This window comes from Lepisosteus oculatus, chromosome 7, assembly GCF_040954835.1.
Source record: "Lepisosteus oculatus isolate fLepOcu1 chromosome 7, fLepOcu1.hap2, whole genome shotgun sequence".
NCBI classification, from domain to species: Eukaryota; Metazoa; Chordata; class Actinopteri; order Semionotiformes; family Lepisosteidae; genus Lepisosteus; species Lepisosteus oculatus.
Genome location: NC_090702.1, coordinates 52,093,713 through 52,116,849, shown reverse-complemented (window position 1 = coordinate 52,116,849; position 23,137 = coordinate 52,093,713). Strand labels below are relative to the sequence as shown.

At 40.3% G+C, this 23,137-nt stretch overlaps 1 protein-coding gene across 3 annotated transcripts in view; it reads left to right on the top strand.

Moving 5' to 3' along the window:
* itpr2 (inositol 1,4,5-trisphosphate receptor, type 2) overlaps positions 1–23,137 on the top strand; it is a 160,575-nt gene that overhangs the window by 26,922 nt on the left and 110,516 nt on the right. For 2 of the 3 annotated variants that reach the window (XM_069192742.1, XM_069192743.1), the window contains exons 6-19: positions 1,539–1,637; positions 2,073–2,156; positions 2,612–2,758; positions 3,449–3,544; positions 9,906–9,950; positions 13,255–13,406; positions 13,726–13,825; positions 14,610–14,770; positions 15,158–15,299; positions 15,911–16,069; positions 18,444–18,616; positions 19,194–19,313; positions 21,776–21,958; positions 22,322–22,573. In XM_069192742.1, coding sequence (XP_069048843.1) covers positions 1,539–1,637; positions 2,073–2,156; positions 2,612–2,758; positions 3,449–3,544; positions 9,906–9,950; positions 13,255–13,406; positions 13,726–13,825; positions 14,610–14,770; positions 15,158–15,299; positions 15,911–16,069; positions 18,444–18,616; positions 19,194–19,313; positions 21,776–21,958; positions 22,322–22,573 — 1,913 coding nt within the window. Of the gene's footprint in view, positions 1–116; positions 136–1,538; positions 1,638–2,072; positions 2,157–2,611; positions 2,759–3,448; positions 3,545–9,905; positions 9,951–13,254; positions 13,407–13,725; positions 13,826–14,609; positions 14,771–15,157; positions 15,300–15,910; positions 16,070–18,443; positions 18,617–19,193; positions 19,314–21,775; positions 21,959–22,321; positions 22,574–23,137 lie in introns of those variants that run through there. The other variant, XM_069192744.1, reaches the window with a different exon arrangement.

Genomic DNA, 23,137 nt, shown 5'->3' with positions numbered 1-23,137 from the left:
AAGTTAAATAAAGGAATATTGCTAGCATAGGGAAGAGAAAATGATTAAACTGTTTTTCTGTGTTAATTCAGTTCCTTCCCTTATTTACTGGATGCTCCTCTTTTTTTCCTTGGCAGTAAAAGTCTGTAGGAAGAGGTACAACATCCGCGTCATTGTCATGCATGGTGTGTGTTACACTTCTTGAGTGTCTAAAGCATACTGTTGGCTGCATGTTCTCACCAGGCTTTTCTGTTGCATGTGGAGGGAATAAAAACAGGACAACTCTCAAAGCTACATGTATTTGCTTCAGTGGTAAATTGGCTTCCCTGTTGCACAGAAAATAAATATTGATAAATGTCTCTTTTCTGTGCCCTGTTGAGTCTTGCTCATTTTCCCACTTTCGATATATTGGCCATGCAGTCTTCTGAAACTGGGAGCAGACTTTGATATTGGAGCAAAATGGTTTGCATTTCGACCTGTCTCTTGCAGTCCACCTTCAGAACAATAAAATCTGAACTTGACAAGCACTTTTTATATATTGTAGAGCTTTGATCAGAATAATCAAGCAAGTGTTTTTAAATGGTAGTTTAGTTTTTTTTAGGCCTGTGCTGTCACTGTGTGTCAGATTTCCAGGTTGTTTGGTTTCAAGGTTAAGAATGATACGGAAAAGCAGTCGTGTGCACATTCTTGCTTGTGCTAATTCGGCCAAAAAGGGATGAAAGCCAAAAACCCTCCTCTGAATGTGGCCAGAAATGTGAAGGTTGATGTGCTCTACTGAACATTTGCTTCCCTTTGTAAAAATGTAAAGCAAAGCAGGCTGCGTTTATTAACAAACCCTTTTTCTTCAGGATGCAGTGTTGTGAATGAGCATGCTGCTGTTTTTTTTCTCATAGAATTAATTTCTGGAAGTTTTCAACTGACGTGATAAAGTGTGGGTGGGGGCGTTTTTCAGCCATGACCCCCTTTTTGGTGAGGAAGGAGAGCTCTCGGATGAATGAGGGAAAGTCATCTGGTCTTTATGAAACAGTTTGTCCACCAGGTCATTGCTGGTCATTTTCTAAATCCGAAAGACGCTAGCACAGCTCCAGAAAATGTGAATTTTTATGTATTGCCTTTACTGTATATTTAGTAGCACGTGGAAATGCTACCTTTGAGCAAGATGGACTGAATGACCTCCTCACATTTGTAACCTTTTTTACACTCGTGTCCTTGTGTCTTGCACTGCTGTGTGTGCTGGTTCCACCTGAATCGTGATTGCCCTTCACAGAACATTCACACTGGAAAATGCCTTGGTTTTGGTGTCATTCCACGCTAGTGAAAGTGTGCGTTCATTTTATATCAAATTCAGAAGTCGGGAATAATTCTATCAACAGATAGAAAAAGCGAAGCCTGCCCGTGTCACGGATGTGTTCCTATGTATTTCACGTGCATGATTTGGGCTCAGGTGGGAGGCAGCCAGGAGAAGCATTTTGAGAGCCGGGGAGAGGAAGCAGTTATTGTTAAAATGTTTGTGTGGCTGCGTCTGCGATCTGAACGTATAATTTTGGTTTGTTCTTCAGGTTGTGGTCGGAGATAAGGTGGTGCTGATGCCTGTGAATGCCGGTCAGCCTCTGCATGCCAGTAATATCGAGCTGTTGGACAACCCTGGTTGCAAAGAGGTAAACTGCTCATTAATGTCTGTTATTAATTCCCCTTCAGCTACAGTAGAGGGTAGTCACCCCACCATGTAGAGTCCTTACAAGGGGGGTTGTGCAGGAAAGGAAAGCTTCCACAAGGAGAATATTAGTGATCTGAAGAGAAATCTCCACCTTTAAGTTTCATATGGCTTTCACACGGCAGAGGATGAAACCAGTTTTCTGGAAGAGTGCTCTGCACGTGCTAAATTAATTTAGCAGTTTTCTGCCTAATAGATTGTGTCAAATTCTGAGATATGAGAGTTTTAGACTATCTACATACTGCAGCACAGACAGCCAAGCAGAAAACTAATCTCACTTTACAGCTGGAAATATCATTTTATTTTATCTCTCTAGTTACACAAAACTGAAATAACTGCACTCTGAGACAATCAACATTTTTTTCCTGTTTATTACCAGGTAAATGCAGTGAACTGCAACACAAGTTGGAAAGTAACACTTTTTATGAAATTCAGCGACTACAGAGAAGATGTCTTAAAAGGAGTAGGTACACTTTCTTGGTTTTTATTCTGTGATTTCTCGCTGTCATGAGTGCCAGTAAATCTGCAGGGCCTCTATTTATTAAATGAAAGTATAATTAATTAATAATTAGTTTGTATTTAAAAGGGAATCGAAAATATTATTGACTATGTAATTATATAAAGTCTTCAAATATGTGTGTGTGTGTCAATAATGTGTGATTTCTAAAAAGAATCATTATTAACACTTGGTTTTAGAACTAAATATGGCATGTGTGCTGACAGTTTTTGGTTGCTCTAGTTACCTAAATACAGTATTCTTAGTTCTGTGCCAGTTCAAAAAGTGCTTCTTGTTTTTTTATTCTCCAATCCTGTTTTGCCATACTTCTTTCTAAAAAGAGTCTTAATGCTTTTGTCCTTTGCTGTTTACATGGCTCTGAGGCAGGGCCTTGAGTTTCGAATGACTTTTACTTCCTCTAGGGAGACGTCGTGAGGTTATTCCATGCCGAGCAAGAAAAGTTTTTGACTTGTGATGATTACGAGAAGCAGCAGCATGTCTTTCTTAGGACCACTCTGCGGCAGTCGGCAACGTCTGCCACCAGCTCCAAAGCACTCTGGGAAATTGAGGTATGGGTTCCTTTTGCCTTGTGTAAAGAGCTGAATCTATCCGTAACTGTGAAAGAAATAAAGAGAAGAAACTGTACTGTACATTAATTCCTCAAGGCATGGCTCTGATTTTCTTTATATTTTATATGTGATTGTAGAGCAGTGGTTAGCATTACTGCCTCTCAGCTGGGCCCCTGGGTTCAATCCCCTACCTGGCTGCTGTCTGCGTGGAGTTTGTGTATTTTTTTGTGGGTTTCCTTCACGTACTCTGGTCTCCTCCCACAATTCAAAGACATACTGAGAGGTTAATTGGCTTCTGGGAAAATTGTCCCTGTTGTGGGTGTGTGCGCGTGTCAGTGTCTGCCCATGATGGACGGGGATAAACACTTCCATGATCCTGAATTGGATAAAACAGTTGGGAAATGGAAGGATGATATGTGGCTGTACTTGTACAGTACAGTATGTGGTAGTCACTGGGCCTTCAAATTTATTTTATTATTATGGCTTTTCTAACACTTTTAGAAGGCTTGTTTAAGTTGCGTCTTTAGAAAAAAATTGAAGTTGCTGGTGATCACCAGCATTCAGATATGTACTGTAAGTAGCTATTTTACCAGTACGTAGTGTAATGATCTCTGCAGGGTGCAGCTGTTTGACCTCGTTGGGGGAAAAACAGAAGTTGTGCTGAATTGACACAGCTGTCCCGTCTTGCAGGTTGTGCACTATGATCCTTGTCGAGGAGGTGCTGGCCAGTGGAACAGCTTATTTCGATTCAAACATCTGGCAACAGGAAATTACTTGGCTGCAGAGGTGAGACTCATCTTTTCATATGTATTGTTTGGTGGTTGGCTAGCCTGTCTTTTCTTATTTTTAGGTAAACCAGTCCATGGGGGCATTCTGAACATAATCTAGATCTGTAAACACCCAACTAGGCTGGATGAAATGAAACTAGACATTGAGGACAAAAGAAAGGCTTTTTATTTGCTATATTCAGTTTCTTTAGTACTGTTTTAAAATATAGATCTTTATGGAATGACACAATTTTACTTCATAAATGTGGGTGTTGGAGTGGTACTTTGTTCACTCAGTCTGATTAATTAATCACTAGGACATTGCTTTTGCATTGCATGTTTTAAAAGCAATAATGATTTCAACATCCTAGCGCTTAATGCTGACGTCTCCCCAGGTGGACCTTAATGTAATCTCTTACACATGCAGGTTTTCATACTTTTTTCTGAAGACTGAACAGTAGACCACACAAAGGATTTGCACCAGTTTTTTGCTGTAGCTTTCATTACACGGCGTTTTGCTGTTTTTCCTCCTTCTTGTGGTTGTTAAATCACACCTTGTTGTGTTCTGCTGTGCTCAATGCAAATATAACAACTTTATGAATCACTCTATGTGCCTCCTCAGCCCCCTCTTTCCTGTGTAATACAAACCTGCAAACAAGGAGCAGGCACAATTTTAATGTTGGTCAAATAAAGGAACATTCAACTACACTTAAGCACAATCTCTGCAGTTGGCAGGAAATCCACAACTTGAGTTAATTTAAAAGGAAAAGCTAAGACATAACCAATATATCTTCACTGCATTTATGTGTATTTAAAATGATTTATTTAGTAGTAGAGACGCCAGCAGCAGTAGGTGATGCTTAAGCAGAGTCTAGGTGTAGGTGTATCACACATTTCACACAAGTGAGTAATGAAGGGAGAATTCTGTGGAGGTACAGAAGTCATTGTATTCCTTCAGCTAGCCAGATGCGGAGGCAGATTCACTACTCTTGTTTGCAGGCTTGAGTCTATGGCCGACTTCATTGTGCCGATGGAGCACAGATAACTTTGCTGGAGGAACTGCAGAGCAGTTTTGAACGACAGAAATTATAAGCGCAGAAGCAGTACATGCAATCAAAGTTCCTTTTGTGTTCCACTTGCTGCATGATTTACTTTAACTATAGCAGATGTACATTAGAGATACTCAGTGCTCTAAAGAAATTTTACTTATTTATCTTCTAATGTGTCATGTGAAGCTGGTAAATTATTCTAAGCTGTTTTAGATCATTCTGTTTATTTGACTTTGTTTGTCGTTGTTTTTTTAATTGTCTTTATGGGTGTTTTATTTACAAGTTCTTTGCAAAGTTTTTTTTCCCCACACAGAAGCTTACTGTGCTTTGGAGTTTTATTGACTAAATTTAAAATTTTGCACGGTATAACTGTACAGAAAGGCACAAGCTGAAACAAAAGACGTTTTCTAGAGATGTATTTAGTAAGCGGGAGTTTGGAGATGAACAGTGACTGGAAAAGCACTGAGAGATCACCCAGACAATGCTCTTCATCCTGGGTACAGTATATGCAGCATACTGTATATATGGAACAAGTAATAGGTTCTTTCCATACTGAAAAAAGAAAGAAAACGCAACGTTTCAGCCGTGGAGCCTTCTTCACCCAGTAGTTCACCCAGTAGGCAGTACCTTGTGAAATGAGGCTTGTGTCTGGTGGCCTGCATGCCCCCTCTGTCAAATAATGTATTGTTCTGCAGCCCCAGCTGTCCCAGTGTCTGAGTAGCTGTGCTGCTGTGCAGCCATTGAAGCTTCTGGCTGTGTAAACTTGTCATATTTCTCCTGGATGCCATCGCTCAATTGGTCTTCTTTGGTGGGAGTTTTGCCAAATCTGGGTAGATTTCTGAGCTGTGCAAATGCACACATTTTTGTGCAGAATCATTTATAAAACACCATAGCTCTGTTTCTTGAAAGAACGTTTTATTTTGTATCATTATGAATATTTGACTTTGTATCACTCTCCCAAATGGTGTCCCTATTGTTGGATGACCATCTTAGACTTTCTAGTACAAGGAGCAGAATGTTTAACCTTATTACTTACACAGACTTGACTTTTGTGTTAGCATCCAGGTGTATACTTTGGTCTTCATTCAGAATCTTGACTCTGTCTATTGTATTACTGTACTGTCAGCAAAAACTAAAGAGGAAAAACTGAAATATGTTGATTGCAGAAGTATTCCTCCCTATGAAATCAATATTTGGAGGTGTAGTGATATGTATAATGAATGTATACGTAAGGATATTACTGTAGTTGGTGCTTGCACACAGAAATAAGGACGTGTATGTAAGCCTTGAAAATCTTTTCCAGTAAAGTTTTTATTGCCTTTCAAATCTTTTAGTTTGTTAATGAGTCGAGCCCAGAATAATAACAGAACAGGACGAAGCACCTTTGGCTGCAATTATGACCACAATTCTCTGCCAAGTTTGCACATGAGCTTGGTGCATTTGTTGTTTGTTCTTCTTGGCCGATTTGCTCTAGCTCTCTTAAGTATAACTTTGACCTTGTGCTTTGGATCACCGTCCCACTGAAAGGGGAATTGTTATCCGAGTTTTAGGGGTTTCATCTAAGATGTCATCTCCACCTACTGTACGTTCCTATCAGTCCATGTGTAGACTGTTGTGCAATAGCTCAAATACAACACCTTCAAATGTAAACTACTTTGTACGCAACTACTTTTTATATATAGGGTTTTATATATTTTATATTTATTTTTATATTTTAGCTCTTTTAGCTTGGGTTTGGTCTTGACAAGCTTCAAAGTCCCTGCTGATGAGAAGCGGAAAAATAAGCGCAATGCTGCCACCTCCATACATGACCGTAGGGATGGTGTTCACTGGCTGATGCACTATATTGGGTTTGCGTCAGATGTAGTACTTTACATTTAGACCCAGAAAATTGCAATTTGCTCTTGTCTGACCACAAAACCTTTGTCACATGTTTGCAGTACCATTTTCATGCTTTATGTATCCCAGATATTTTTTTTCAGTTACATGAAAGCACCTTGTGTGAACTGACTTTAATATTGTTGCCTGATGCAGATTTTCTCCTAGCTTGGGATATGAACTGAACTCTGTAACGTTGGCCTCAGTGGCATCCTTAACCAGTTTCCTGCCTGGCTGAAGAGCAAACTGATCTGCAGCAGGCAGTACCTGGGTACCTAACATGTCTTAATGAGCAACTGCACCAGAAATATTAAAGGTCTTTTGAAATGTTTTTATATCCTTCTCCTGATCCATCCCTGTGCTGTTTTGAAAGCTCCTTGGTCTTGAAGGTTAAATCTGTGCTTCAAACTCATTACCAGACTGAGGGACATTACAAAGACAGAGGCTACTCAACTAACTGTGTGGTTCATTTAAGCGAATCGTGTGAACCTAAATTATGATAGGTTTGCCACAGCGAGGGGTTTAAATACTTATGCAATCATCACTTTTAAATTTCTTTAATATTTTTGTTTTAATTGTTTTTTGTATGCCTTGATGTGTGGAGTAGGTTATGTCTATAACAAATATTAAGTGCTGCTTCGAATTGTCAAGACTGCTTTAAAGCAACAACATGTGAAAACTGTGCAAGAGTCTGAATAATCTTCCGAGGCACTGCATGTGTCCTAATTAAGCACATTTGAATTGAACTGTCTGCCTGACGAGACAAGGAACAAAGGAGTTTAACAGGCGCAGTTACAGAACTGCTTTTAAACTCACATGGGATAAGAGTCAGTGTGATTCACATAACGACATAGTGGCCTTCTTTTAAGGTGGGCTGATTAATGTATCTGCCAAGGTCAAGAATTCCTCCTGCTTTAGGATTTCTAATTAAAAATCTATTCAGAAATTGTCTGTTTTGCCACAAGTGATATCATTGCTTTTGCAGGAAAACTGTTAATATTTTCAGTAGAATGCTGCCTCGAAACATGCGCACATAGTGTAATACATTTCTGTGTGTCACTGATTGTTGCTGAATACTTTTTTAATTTGATATTGACATATGAATGTAGAATATCTTATATTTTTTCAAGTACAAAACTCTGTTTGGTTTATTCACATATTTTCCTTTTGTTCAGAGCTGCATATACAACTGATGCATTTGATTAACTTTTTGTTGATTTAACAAAAGTGAAAAGATATGAGCTTAGTTCATACTAGCCACTGCTTTTTCCAATGTCCTGAGAATTGGATAATATGTTTTCAAAGACATTCTGTAAAAAATTAGGTCTGACATTACATGTTACATAAACAGTTTTCGAAAATCCCTGCAGAAAATAGAAGTCACCTTGGCAAATTGAAGTTTTTCAAAAACGTACATGTTATATGTTTTGCAAATGCACTTCATATTTCATTCATTTTTTTTTTCATTCCTTTACGTAAAGTTAGACTTGGACTATCTGTTTGAAGTCTCATCAAACCTTTGTTTCCTGAATGCATTGGTTTTCAGAAGCCTTCATCTCCAGTAAATATTTTCCCAATTTTCTTTCCAGACACTGCGGCATAGTAGTGCTTTTAAGCTCATGACTAAGTGCTTCTATGATTTATCTTACTGCAGATTAAATGATTACTTTCTTGCTTTTAATGAAACATCATTGAGACTTAGAGAAATAAGGCTGCTTTCAATCAGACATCTGAAAGTATCCCATCAATGTGAAAAATAAAAAAACACCAGTGTTCTTTTAATACTGCTGTTATGTTTTAAATGTGTGTGTTAGTGTTAAATTTGCTGCCTCTCATAGATGTTCAGTAGATGGCAGCATTCACATTTTGATGTTCCTTCGGTGTCTGTCTTAAGTATCATTTTGGTGAACCACAAAATTATACTGTACAGTTGGGAGTCTGACAAAATCATCTTCTCAGTTTTCTCTTCTCATTTATCTTCTTAAGAAATGTGTCTTTGTAAGTGACAAAAAAAACCACGACAATTGACAGTACTAAGTAGTATTATTCAAATACATACAGTATTATGATGGTGATGCAGACTAATAAAATGTTTATTTTCTTTATTCTTTCATATTGAAAGTACTGTTTTTTTACATGTCTTATCAGGCTTGTAGTTGGGTCTTAAATCATGAGCCAGGACATAAAGACATGAATGCAAACCACTGGGGAAATAAAATTCAGAACAAAGAAGAATCAAAGAAACGTCAAATGAGACTAAAGCTAATTAGATCTCTTTATTGTTTTTCCTGTGGTCTAGCAACAAACATGCTTTTTAAATCATTATTGTTACGTTTATTTTTTGTGCCAAAATTGATCTAAATGTTGAGAAAACCCACTCGGATGCACCAAGACACCCCAGAAAATGTTTGATATAATAAGAAGAAATTTGATGCACAAACCATTTACTAGGTCACCTGTCATTAGTCTACATTTGAGACTGCAGCTGCATTCAAAAGAAATTTATCAACATGAGTAAAAATAAAATCGGAATGCAGACCTCCGTAGTAATCTAGGACAGTGCTTCCCAGAATATGTTGTAGAGGAATCAGAAGAGGTCACTTTTCAGAAGTTGTGAATCAAGGAACTTTGTGTAGTTTTTGTACTGTAGCTGGCCCATGGTTTTGTTCATTGAAAAACAAGCTCATGTTGCAGGTTGAAATTATGGTCAAAATGAAGCTGGGATATTTCTCATTTAAAGGCAGGTTTTAGTTTGAAATAAGTATTATTTCGGGCAGTATAGTGGCACAGTCGTTAGCGTGGCTGCCATGGAAAGCTGGGGTCCTGGGTTCAATTCAAGAGGTGCTTTCTGCACCCCGTACGTGTATGTTTTCCCCGTGTTCTTCCAGGTTCTCTGGTTTCTTCCCATAACATCAAAAACATACTGGTAGGTTGACAGCTTAGAAAAATTGGCCTTAGTGTGAGTGAGCATGTTTCTATCCGTGTGTGCCCTGTCATGTACTCTGGTCCTGCCCAGGGTGTCTCCTGCCTTGGGTTAAGCTCTGGCGTCCCCTGAGCCCCTGCACTAAAAAAAACAGTTGCAATATGTGTGGATAAATGGTTTTTCTTGCAATGTTAGTGCTGATTATTTTAAGATCATTTGGTGTGCCACTTAATTTTTTGGGAAGCACTGTTCTAGGAGGCTGGTTGTACTATCGGTTTGTCTTATGCCACAGAGTGATTGTGGCCGTTCTGAAAGTCTGCTGCTGTACTGCAAGGCTGCATTGTGTACAGTCACGCCCAGTGACCCCCCAAGGCACAAAGAACTGTTTAGACTGCAGGTTCGGAAAGGTGGTACAGAAATGCAGATGGTTTCAGAGAAAGGGAAATTGCTCGGCTTAGAAGCGTAAAGCAAGAAATCTGGAGTTTCAGAAGACATCTGAGTTTTCATCTCTTCTCTGCTTGATGACCTAGGTGAATCCTGATTATCGTGATGACAATGCAGATTCCAAAGCTGCGGTAAGTATGTATTCCCACTTACTCTTCTCCGGGTTTCCCTTAAGCTGCCCCAAGCACTCTTTCAGACGTGTAGCACATTTCCTCTGGGTAGCTTGTTGCATTTGTGGAAGCGTGACTTGAAATATGAGTCCAGTCTACAGCACTGTCCTTTTAATTTTCCCATGTCTTCCTGTTTCTAACTTGCGTTGGTCTACACTGACTGGATAAAATATGGTTCTTTTTTTCCCCTTATGAACTCAAATGTGCTTTTCTGTGTAAGGGCTGGAGCATTCAGTCCTATTGTGACAAATACAGTAAGAAACATTAGCTGGTAAGACACAGTAAGGAAGAGGTGTAGGTATCCCAAAATACTGTATAATTACCAGCTGCAATCCAGAGCTAGAAAGAGCAAAAAACAAACTCAACCCTAATCATGTCAAATTGGCTATGATAACTCTGGATGGAGCTTATTCAGATGTTTTTATTACTATTCACATTTTTACAGATTCAGGACAGACAAGGTTACAAATAAACAGAACTGAGTTAAAATATTCGAGTATTGGTCATGATTTTAAGAAACAAGTATAATACAGCCACACCTACAAAGGATAAATTGATTTGAGGATAGTGCATAAGAGGACATTCATAATGCAGCATTGTGAACCAGAGACCTCAGGGGTCTCCAGACCTTGTCCTAGAGAGCTCCAGACCTGTTAATATTCATTATATATTTATAGAAATATATTAATGTTATTGTTAAATGATTTATATACTATAATAGAATTAAATAAACACCATTTGTTTCTAAAGATAAATTGCTATATTAAGTCATTTGTTCAGGACTTTTAGGACTGATTGGTACTCGGATTTTTGGTCCAAATGTTCCATAAATTACGTAATTTCATAAATCACCCTGAAATGTAGAAAATGACAGCTTGCTGGTTACCTACAGTATAAAACCTGCTAGATTGGGTCTCTCGAGAACCTAGAAACCTTGGTCTTCATCACATAGTAGAAAGGTATCAAACTTTTCATTGCCATTTTATGCATTTCCAGTCCTGAAAGGCACTGCTGCTACTGTACCTCAAACCTGCTGCTACTGTTGGCGACAGGTTGAGTTAAAAATTATTAAGAGAGTCACATGTCTGTGCAAGATCTGTTTCCATCCTTGAGATTTAAAATGATATGTGCAGTTGCATGGCATGGTTACTATGTACTGTATCTCTTTGGTGTCTGAATCAGACTTTTTATCTTTGTAGAACAGTTGTCTTACAAATTGGGATATTTCTGTGGAAAATATCTGTTCTTTGAGATCCCACAGGATGATTGTGATATATTGCAGGAACATTGACTCCTTACTTACTGTACATCTCATTATGCTAATTGTTCTTGATTAGTTCCATAATAATTTTGGATGTCATACTGTATATATTTACATTAACAGTCACGCCAAGTATTGTTTTTAATGGGTTCAAGATTAGTCATTTGCTTTGTACTTGGGCATTGGATGATATTGTATAACATAATCAAACTCTAGTAACATCGTGAGCTGGAATTTGCCAATCAAAGTGAAGTGAATTGCTGTGCGGAGATGTTGCAGGACTGTTATCGCTGTCTGTTGTGTCTGAGTGAAGCTTTGCATCTAAAGGAAGCCAAGACCTTGAAAAGAGTGAACGTTGAGATTTCCGAGTAAAATTACGTTGCATTAATTTTAGCAGTTGCTTAATCAGCAGGTGTGTGCAGGCGGGCATATTTATACATTTGCTGTTTCCAGTTCTTGCCCTCCTTTACACTAATGAAGTGTGGGAGCTGGAAAACCGTCTCACTGCTGCAGCAGTTCATCTGGAGTTTTCATTCACAGAGACTGTTTCCTTGCTAACAGGGTAGCCTCACACATAATAATGAGGGTTATGTAAGTGCAGTCACACAGCGACGTGAGAAAGCTTTGTCTGCAAAATCCGAGATAAATATATAAATAAGCCCACAAATTAAAATTCCGCTGCAGCACACAGGTCTGCAACTACTTTTAAAACACAGACACTCTTCCTTACATAACGTCTACATCTCCAAACAGAAGTGGGACGTGATGTCTGCACTGCGATTTGGATGACTCACAAGTGGCAGGGAAGGTGTTAGAAAAAAAAAGCAAGAAAGGAGAGTGTGCGCTGCTGATCATGACTTACTGCAGTTGCACAATGATTGTTTAACCCATTCTCGCACGTTTCCGGCTCCCACTAAGTGATGACAGTTATTTGCCTGCTGCAGTCAATCAGAAACCTAGGCTTGTGATGCTCAGGAAAGTCTCTGTCTTTTTCTTTCAGAAGCATCTTTCTTTTACTTTATGGAAAGCTGAAGTCATTTTGACAAAACTTTTGTATTTCTGCGGAACTAGGTCATCCAGCTCTACGGTGACATCATTTCTCCCTTAATTTTGTCGAACGTGATTGTCCTCTGGGAAGTGTTAGCATGTGAAACAAAGGCAACATATCTTCCAGATCACAAGCTGATTATCTACAGCCCCTCATCATAGCACGGCTGTAGGAAAATAGTGTAACAGACCAGGCTCTGCTCTTGTGTCAAGGCACGCCGGTGCTGGAGCTGAGAGGGCTTGGTGCTGTAATCACAAGGCCAGAAGCTGAGAAACTGCCATTCACCACTGCTCTTGTCCTTCCCTTGTAATCTCTAATGGTGTCTCTCTGCTGCTCGTCACTGCCTCTTGCGAGGGCTAATTGGGCAGATTCTCAAGGTTCCAGCTGCCAGCTGCTATCTGTGCAGGAGCTGGACTGGAGTTCAAATGCATGTTAGCTGCCTGGGGCAGCCTGTGGTAGTGGGGGAAAAAGTTTTGGTAACTTTGGGTGTAGGTGAAAATGATAAACCGAGACATCTCTAAACGTGCTTTATGAATGCCCATTTCATTCTTTGTACAGTATGTATAGGGACATACAGTATCTGAAAAGACTTCAAATGCATTTAAATTTCAGGCACCCTCTAAACTTTGCAAACCGCATCTGCAGCGGCTATCTTTCGTAAAACTGAGGTTGTCCGCAGTTCGTCTTGAGGGAAGGGATGACGTTCAAACACAGCGGGGGCCTGGATTGAGTACTGAATGGAGGCTCTCGCTGCTTGCCCTGGCTGCCTCTGTTGTCCTCTGCGGCTGAGAGCCTACCGCCGCCTCCCGTCACAGACATGCTCACGGGTCCGCTTGCCGTAGGCAGACCCGACGCTCTCCCCTGGGGAGATCTGACAGAGCGATCGCCCGTGCTGAGGCTCTCTCTTCTCAGGCTGCTGCCGCCGAGTGCCAGCCTCACTCCCGTTACCTTTCCAGGGCGACGGCGACGCGCTGTCCTCTAAGAAGAAGCGCCAGGCGGCCGAAAAAATTGCTTATACCCTGGTCTCCGTGCCCCATGGCAACGACATCGCCTCTCTGTTTGAACTCGATGCCACGACTCTTCAAAGGGCCGACTGTCTCGTTCCGAGGTACACACAGAGACGTTTCGATTGGAGTCGGGTGGCTTCAAGTAACTGGCAGTTACTGTGTGAAAAATATTGTGGTCAAGTAAACTGAAATTCCAAGTGAAAACACCCTCCTTCCCTGTCTTTCCCTTTTTGTAGCACCAATTTGCGGGAACACATTAGCATGGGATAGATACTTTATTGATCCCGTGAGGGAAATTGCAGAAAAGGTTGAATTGAAAGGGTCTGTGTAGTTCACTTCCTTTGCACTGTTCCATGTTGTCCATTTAACAGCTGACGCCAGCTTATCTCCTGTGCACACTTCTTCCTTCTCCTCTTTCAGGAACTCTTACGTAAGACTGCGGCATCTTTGCACAAACACTTGGGTGACCAGCACCAACATCCCCATAGATGTGGAAGAAGAGAGGCCAGTGATGCTGAAGGTGAACTTTGCTGTCTGCAGTTTTCGGTTTGCCCAGCAATATTACTCGTTCAACAATTGTTGATATCAAAAGAATTCGCTGTGTTTTTCTCAATGTAAGCGAAGACTTGTCTGAATTAAATTTAAAAGCTATGTTTTACCACATCCTCACTTCTGCTCACATAATTTCCCTTGAAAAAACAGTTGGATATAGGCTGAATAGGGAACTACAATGTGCACGCAAACCATTATTTTCTTTGTATTTATAATTGCAGTTTACTGTAATATTAACAATAACGTATGTGGTTTCTTCTGGGTCAGCTTTAATACTTCCTTAATTTGTGAACTAAACATTTCATCCATCCACCCATCCATCCGTTATCCAATACGCGAAGGAGCTATCCTGGCAAACAACCGATGCAAGGCAGGGTACACCCTGGACAGGACCCTAGTAGATTGCGGGACACACACAAGCACAGACAAGTGACACTCACATCAGGGTCAATTTTTTCAGAAGCCAATTATCCATCTGTGGACACCCCACAGATATCACCCCAGGAACTGACACCACGCTTCAAACCAATTCTATCCACTGTGCCCCCAGGCCACCCCAACTCAATGATCATTGATTCAAATATTTGTTTTAACAATCCAGTTTTTAGTATCTTTCCTAAAACATGCACACACAACAGTGCTAATCAGGGAACCGGAGGAGCTGCTTTCATTGTGGAACCAGAACAACTGTGAGTTTTGAGCGTCATCCCTCTGTGTGTTATCATTGTAACGAGGTCATGTTTTATGCACAGATTGGGACCTGTCCAGCAAAAGAAGACAAGGAAGCTTTTGCCATCGTTTCTGTCCCCTTGTCCGAGGTCAGGGATCTGGACTTTGCCAATGATGCCAACAAAGTCCTGGAATCGACCGTAAAGCAGCTGCAGTTTGGAACCATCACGCAGAATGAGCGGAGGTAAAACAGTGCCTGAAATGACTATTTCAGTGGAAGAAAAATATTTCAGTTCTTCATACGAATATTTAATTGAATCGTTTAAATTCAAATACACCTGAAAACAGAAAATAGAAACCATTACAAGAGTTTTTAAAAGATCCAACTTTTAATTTAAAGCTCAATGCCCAAAAAGGAATAAAGGATTCTCAAATAAATTCTCCAGCAATGTCAGAACGAGCCTCATATCGGGTTTGGACATGACTGATAAGGGTGTCCATGCATCCAGTAAATATGGACAAATTCATTACATAGAAGCCAGACATCATGTACTGTAATATGTTTCCTTTAGTTTTATTCATATTTCTTTTAGCAAAACGTAAATCACCTTAACTCTTTGTTTTTATTTAGGTTTGTCACCAAGCTTTTGGAAGATCTGATATTCTTTGTGGCCGATGTGCCCAACAATGGGCAGGAAGTGCTGAGCGTGGTCGTTACCAAGCCGAACCGGGAGAGACAGAAGCTCACGAGGGAACAAAATATTTTGGCACAGGTCAGTCAAGGTCCTGTTCAGTTTCACAAGCAAGGCGAATTACACCATTTTCTGGCACAGAAGATGGGAGATGCTTATTTAGGCTTGTGGGAGTCATGTGATTGAAACTAACTTTGAATCCATAAAGAAAGGAATGTTCTACACAGGAACAAGCAATAGGTTTGTTCCATGGTGAAAAGAGAAGAGAAAAAAACAGAACATTTCTTCCGTGAAGCCTTCTTCAGGTGTGAGAAAGACAGGGCAGACAGCAAAGATTAAATAGCACAGAAGAACAAAAGCTGGGAGAGGGCAGGAGGCAGGAGAGGCAGAGAGGCCGCTCAGGAAGTGCAAAGTGCAGAAGGGTGAAGAAAGGTGTGAAGTCAAAACCTGCATGAGAATAGATAGATGTTCTAGATGGTCGAAGTCCTAGCTAGATGGAGCTAGACGGCACGATAAATGTTGCTCAGTTCCTGTTAGGATCATTACCTTGTCTTTTGATTTTATTTGCCACGGTTACTGTCGCTTTGTCAGAGGTCGGGGATCTGGACATTTCTAATGATGCCAACAAAATTCTGGAATCGGCTGTACATAATAAGCCATTCCTAATAAAACGTTATTATTTCACTTTGCAGATTTTTGGCATTCTAAAGGCCCCTTTTACAGATAAAGGTGAAGGACCGATGCTAAAATTGGAAGAGTTAGGAGATCAGCGATATGCTCCATTTAAGTATATGCTTTGTCTGTGCTACAGACTCTTACGGCATTCTCAGCAGGACTACCGAAAGAACCAGGTAAGTACAAGTCCTTTCCAGTTCTGTATGTTATCATTGTGCATGTATACATTTTCATGTGGTGTGTGACCCTGTAGGAAGGTGAAAAAAGCTATTTTTGTAAATCCCAGTATCTATTCTACATACAGTGCCTTGCGAAAGTATTCGGCCCCCTTGAACTTTTCAACCTTTTGCCACATTTCAGGCTTCAAACATAAAGATATAAATTTTTTATTTTATGTGAAGAATCACCAACAAGTGGGACACAATTGTGAAGTGGAACGAAATCTATTGGATTTTTGAAACTTTTTTAACTAATAAAAAAATGAAAAGTGGGGCGTGCAAAATTATTCGGCCCCCTTGCGTTAATACTTTGTAGAGCCACCTTTTGCTGCGATTACAGCTGCAAGTCGCTTGGGGTATGTCTCTATCAGTTTTGCACATCGAGAGACTGAAATTCTTGCCCATTCTTCCTTGCAAAACAGCTCGAGCTCAGTGAGGTTGGATGGAGAGCGTTTGTGAACAGCAGTTTTCAGCTCTTTCCACAGATTCTCGATTGGATTCAGGTCTGGACTTTGACTTGGCCATTCAAACACCTGGATACGTTTATTTGTGAACCATTCCTTTGTAGATTTTGCTGTATGTTTGGGATCATTGTCTTGTTGGAAGATAAATCTCCGTCCCAGTTTCAGTTCTTTTGCAGACTCCAACAGGTTTTCATCCAGAATGGTCCTGTATTTGGCTGCATCCATCTTCCCCTCAATTTTAACCATCTTCCCTGTCCCTGCTGAAGAAAAGCAGGCCCAAACCATGATGCTGCCACCACCATGTTTGACAGTGGGGATGGTGTGTTGAGGGTGATGAGCTGTGTTGCTTTTACGCCAAACATATCGTTTTGCATTGTGGCCAAAAAGTTCGATTTTGGTTTCATCTGACCAGAGCACCTTCTTCCACATGTTTGGGGTGTCTCCCAGGTGGCTTGTGGCAAACTTTAGACGAGACTTTTTATGGATATCTTTGAGAAATGGCTTTCTTCTTGCCACTCTTCCATAAAGGCCAGATTTGTGCAGTGTAAGACTGATTGTTGTCCTATGGACAGACTCTCCCACCTCAGCTGTAGTTCTCTGCAGTTCATCCAGAGTGATCATGGGCCTCTTGGCTGCATCTCTGATCAGTCTTCTCCTTGTCTGAGCTGAAAGTTTAGAGGGACGGCCAGGTCTTGGTAGATTTGCAGTGGTCTGATACTCCTTCCATTTCAAGATGATCGCTTGCACAGTGCTCCTTGGGATGTTTGAAGCTTGGGAAATCTTTTTGTATCCAAATCCGGCTTTAAACTTCTCCACAACAGTATTACGGACCTGCCTGGTGTGTTCCTTGGTCTTCATGATGCTCTCTGCGCTTTCAACAGAACCTTGAGACTATCACAGAGCAGGTGCATTTATACAGAGACTTGATTACACACAGGTGGATTCTATTTATCACCATCAGTCATTTAGGACAACATTGGATCATTCAGAGATCCTCGCTGAACTTCTGGAGTGAGTTTGCTGCACTGAAAGTAAAGGGGCCGAATAATTTTGCACGCCCCACTTTTCATTTTTTTATTAGTTAAAGTTTCAAAAATCCAATAGATTTCGTTCCACTTCACAATTGTGTCCCACTTGTTGGTGATTCTTCACATAAAGATATAAATTTTTTATTTTATGTTTGAAGCCTGAAATGTGGCAAAAGGTTGAAAAGTTCAAGGGGGCCGAATACTTTCGCAAGGCACTGTACATGCACAGTTGTGAGAAAACGTTTGTGAACCCTTAGGAATTATCTGGATTTCTGCATGAATGGCTCCTAAAATGTGATCTGATCTTCATCTAAGGCATAATAATAAATAATTTCACAAACCACACACAACATTTTACATTGCCATATCTTTATTGAAGGAATGGTTTAGACAATCAAAGTAATTGATGGAAAAAGTATGTGAACCACTAGGATAATGACATCTTGAAAAGAGGGTAATTGGAGTCAAGTATTCCAATCAATGAGTCAGGGGTTCGAGTCAATTAAGTGGGTTAGACCTGCCCTGCTGTATAAAAAATCACATAGTTTTGGTTACCTGCTCTTCACAATGCAATTCTGCTGAAAAGCCATTTATGCAGAAATCCGGATAGTTCCACAGGGTTCGCAAACTTTTTCTCACACTGCATCAGCATGTGTAGGCTATGCATGGTTTATTACAAATAAGGTTTATTCCATGCTGAAAAGAGAAGAAAAACACAACGTTTCGGCTGCGGAGCCTTCACACCTGAAGAAAGTGTAAGTCGTGAATGTCTCAGTTTAACAAATGTTAAATACTGTATCTCCAAACAAACACATGAATGTTTTCCTCTAAATTTGACAGGAGTATATCGCAAAGAAGTTCTCCATTATGCAGTCCCAGATTGGGTATGAAATTTTGGCAGAGGACACCATTACCGCCCTGCTTCACAACAACAGGAAGCTCCTGGAGAAACACATCACGGCCAATGAGATCGAGACCTTTGTCAATTTATTACGCAGAAACAGAGAGCCCAGGTTAGCAGCTGTGATCTGAATTTTTTTGGTCCATCTGAAATATAAAGATGGGAAGTCTAATCAAATCTATAATTGGTGAATTATATTCATTTTGAAAGCTCGTGCTAGTCAGATTTTTTATTTGATATCACTCACAATGGCGCGGTGGCACAGTGGTCAGCATTGGTGCCTTGTAGCCCTGGGGTCCTGGATTCAGGTCTGGACCTGGGCTGCTATCTGTGTGGAGTTTCTATGTTCTCTCCATGCTTGTGTGGGGTTCCTCTGGGTGCTCTGGTTTCCTCTCACAATCCAAAGGCATACTGGTAGGTTAATAGGCTTATGGGCAAAAGACCCTGGTCTGGCATGCCATCCAGGATGTACTCTACCTTGGGCCCATCGCTTGCCAAGATAGGCTCCTCTTTTCCACAACTCTAAATTGGCAGAAGCAGCTATGCAATGGATGGATGGATTATAATACTTAGATCTGAGAAAATGTCAGATGTCAGATGTGGGCTATCACTAGGCTTTGATAAACATTCTTTGTATTTCACCAGTGGCCAGAATCAAAGAATTCTCTTTCTCTGTTGCTTTATAATAGGTTTTTGGACTACTTGTCAGACCTCTGTGTGTCCAATAAAACTGCTATCCCAGTTACCCAAGAGCTCATCTGTAAATTTATGCTTAGTTCATCAAATGCGGACATCCTGATTCAGACAAAGTGAGTATACATCTTTAAACCGTTTTTTTAAACTAATACGTAGTCACTTGCTCGTGTGTCTATACACCAGGGCTCTAGTCTGGTGTCTTCTGTTTTTTCTCGTGCCCAAACTCTGTTATATAATTGGTCTGTTTAATTAAAGTTATAATTGCTATACCTCTGACCTGACTCTGAGATGTTCTACATATAAATGTACCTTTAATTAAATGAATGCTGTGAGTATTCAACTATAAAAGACCTGAAGAAAAGTCTTACATATGTCTAACAAAATAAAGTTGGAACAAATCCTAGAACACACTAGTCCCTCCATTAATGGAATCGCAGGCCTGAAACCAGCATACCTGTTCCATTCTTCACAGCAATATCGACATGGGCAAATTAAGGGGTTTGTACCAAATGTATATAAAAAAGCTGGAGGTCTCCTCATGTGAACTGCATTCAGAGTTTCTTCAATTAGCACTATTACTTTTTGATGTTTTGATGTGATGAGTCTACATAAATGCCTAGTTTACACATGTTTTGCAACTTCTTCAGATGAATACCATCCATCTCGCATTTGGGTGTCATGTTCCTCTTAGGTTTTTTGTTAAACAACTTAAGTCGACATTTTCTAGACCAAGATTTGCTAAACCTAGGTATACTGTACATATCTGTCTGCTGCCACATTTCTGGAATGTAACCATACTGTATGTTTCCCACTGATTTCCTGTCAAATTTTCTCCAGTCTGTTTCTATCCTGCTTTGTCTCATTCTAACGAAATCTGCCTTTCTGTGATTACAAACCAATCCTGTGGGCTCTGACTGTCCAGTTCTCAAACCTACCTCAAACACAATCATGTGGTCATAATCTCCCAGTGCTTCTAGCCTTACTGTATACATAGCGTTTGGATCAGTGACAGCTCTTTCCTTTGTCACTTGCTGTGACAAGCCAGGTAAAAATGTATTTTTATCTCATCTTATCAACTGTTTCAGACTTTGGACTGGTGCTGCCAATTTGCCTGTCCCAGACAATGAAATACTATGTAGAAAAGCAAAGGTGATCCATGAAACAGTTTCCCCCAAAAGTGAAATGAAATACCAGAAATATCGCTTGTGTCTCTTTGAGTTATTTGTGAAACACTAACCAAAGGTGACAGCATGGTAGTGCAGCGATAAGCATTGCAGTCTTGCAGTGCTGGGGCCCTGGGTTCAGTTTCTTAGGTGCTGTCTGTGTGGAGTTTGTATGTTCCCATGTGTGTGGGGGCTCCCTTTCAACCCTGTATTGAATTAATTGCTTAGAAAATGGATGGATGTAATTTATGAAGACCTAAATGTACAAGTTAAGCTGTATTAACTAAAAACTTTTGCATATAAAAAAGTGTGCTATGATCAGCTGTCACCTTCGCTACCATCAACACAACTTCTCTCATTCAACCAGTTACAAAACAAGCTTAAAATTGAAGATGGATATTATTTGTGAAGGATAGCAGCAAAACTACAATATGCATGAAAATTGACTTGGAGCAACCCGTCTTAACGTTTACTAAAGCCTGATTGGCACAGGACTAAGATCGTCACATTAACAGGTGGTTTGGGAATTTTCACTGTGGTGTAACTTAGTCCTGTGCAAATCCATTTCTTTTTTACCCCCATATCATATTCTCTTAAGTCTTTGGCTTTTTTACAAGAACACCAGTCTCCTTGAATCTGTCAGGGCTAGATAGTTTTTCGGAAGTAGTTTGTAGTAGAATTTCAGCTATTATCCAGAAAAGGGTGATAGTACAGAGCATTAAAAATGAATGCAAAAGTTGACCTAAGCCTAAGTGGTCCACTGGTGCATTTACAGTACCACTGTACTTTTAATTTCCAGATTCTTTTTAAATGATTTTTATTTATTTATTGGGTATTTTACAGTACATATACAGAAACAAAAATTACATCTGAGTCACTACTAATCATGCACAGCAGCACCACCTCTTGACTGCAACATTCCTTTTAATTTCAAATTTACAACTTACTGTAGTTTTACTTGACCTTACTTGAAATGTTTATTTTAGCCTAGTCCACATCTATAAGGTTACAGAACCTGCTCTGTTTTTGGCCAGTTGTCAGAAACCTTGATTTTTAGAACTGTGAATCATACCTAATATGTATTGTGCATTGTTTATGCATGCATGGATCATTTTATACACTGATTTTTTTCTCTTTCTAGAGCTCATAAGGGTGATGGGCTTATAAAACAGCTAGTCCTTTACTCTTTTCTAGTGTAACACCTTGTGTAGTTATATGCACTCAACTTCCTATGAATACAATTTTTTTTTCAGCTAGTGTCATTAGATTACTACACTTGGGCTTCTGTTTTCACAGACCCTGATTACTAGAGACATTAGATTGCCTCAGGAAATGTGTAACATGAACAATGTATTAAAACTGTCAGCGATTGTGAGCTGTTGATTGTAGTTCTTGTTGTTTCTTTCATTAAGGCTCATGCCTACTACGGATAATATCCTGGAGCAGTCAGTGATGCAGGATGATGTCGATGATGAGGAGGTTTGGCTGTACTGGATAGACAGTCATAAGGAGCCACATGGGAAGTCCATCAGGCATATGGCCCAGGATGCTAAGGAAAACAGTAAAACAGACAAAGATAACATCCAGTATTATAGGTACAGTATATGTGCCCTTTATGTTTCTTTACAGAAGATCTTGTGTGAGCGATCTGTGTTAATTATTGCGGATGGATTGCTGGCTCCTTCAAGGTGCTTTGATTACCAAGATGTGGGTTATTTTCCCTGGGTGAGTGGTTGGGTGATTAGCAGCTCAGAGGACAGTCTCTGTCCTTTTGAAGAGGCTGATCAGGGTTGCCTCAGCTGGTGGAGAGCAGAAAAAGAGCTGGCGGGTTGTAGGATGTCGGAAGTTGGCGACCGTGTGTTATATACAGGGTCACGGTCAGTGTCTTGCATTGGGTGCCCAGATGGGTTTGTTTTTGCTGTACCTACAGTATTTCACTCCCATCCCCGGCTTTTCAGATACCAGCTGAACCTGTTTGCAAAGATGTGTTTGGACAGGCAGTACCTTGCCATCGACCAGATCTCCAGCCAGCTGCCTGTGGATCTGATCCTGCGCTGCATGTGCGACGACTGTCTGCCCTACGACCTGCGCGCCTCTTTCTGCCGCCTCATGCTCCACATGCATGCCGACCGGGACCCCCAGGAGTCTGTGGTTCCTGTGCGCTATGCACGGCTCTGGACCGAGATCCCCACCAAGATCACCATCCACGAGTGAGTGCCTTCCCTGCTGTTCAAGGGAACCACGTCATTACGGAGCGAGGTCAAGACCGTCAACTCTGATTTCGCAGGGAATCCCGGTTTTCCGAAGCGAATCTTTTTTTCTACTGAGTGGGGAAAAAAAACATAACACTATATTACGTGGAGCCATGTCAGCGAGACAGAATTTCCTGAGTGCAATGCCATACACATACCATTGTTATTCATACAATTAAAGTGAGCATCTGACATAATAGTATGCACCCTGATTACAATGTAAGTTGTAAATTACATTATTTCACCTAAAATTAGTGACCCAGCACAATAATTGTGGGTATCCAGCGAATCAGACAGACTTGGTACCATAATATGAAATTACCTGCAGTAGTTACGTTCCGCTAAAATACACATTAGCAGAAAGCATTGGTGTCGTTGTATTAAAAGTAGTTTTATTAGATGTCAAACCGTTAACTCTAAAAAAAAAATGTTCTTTAGACATAATTTTGCACAAGGCTTTGGAGATACTGGAGATGTGCTTGTTCTGTAGTTTTTGTCACTACTACAGTGTAAAATGTTTAT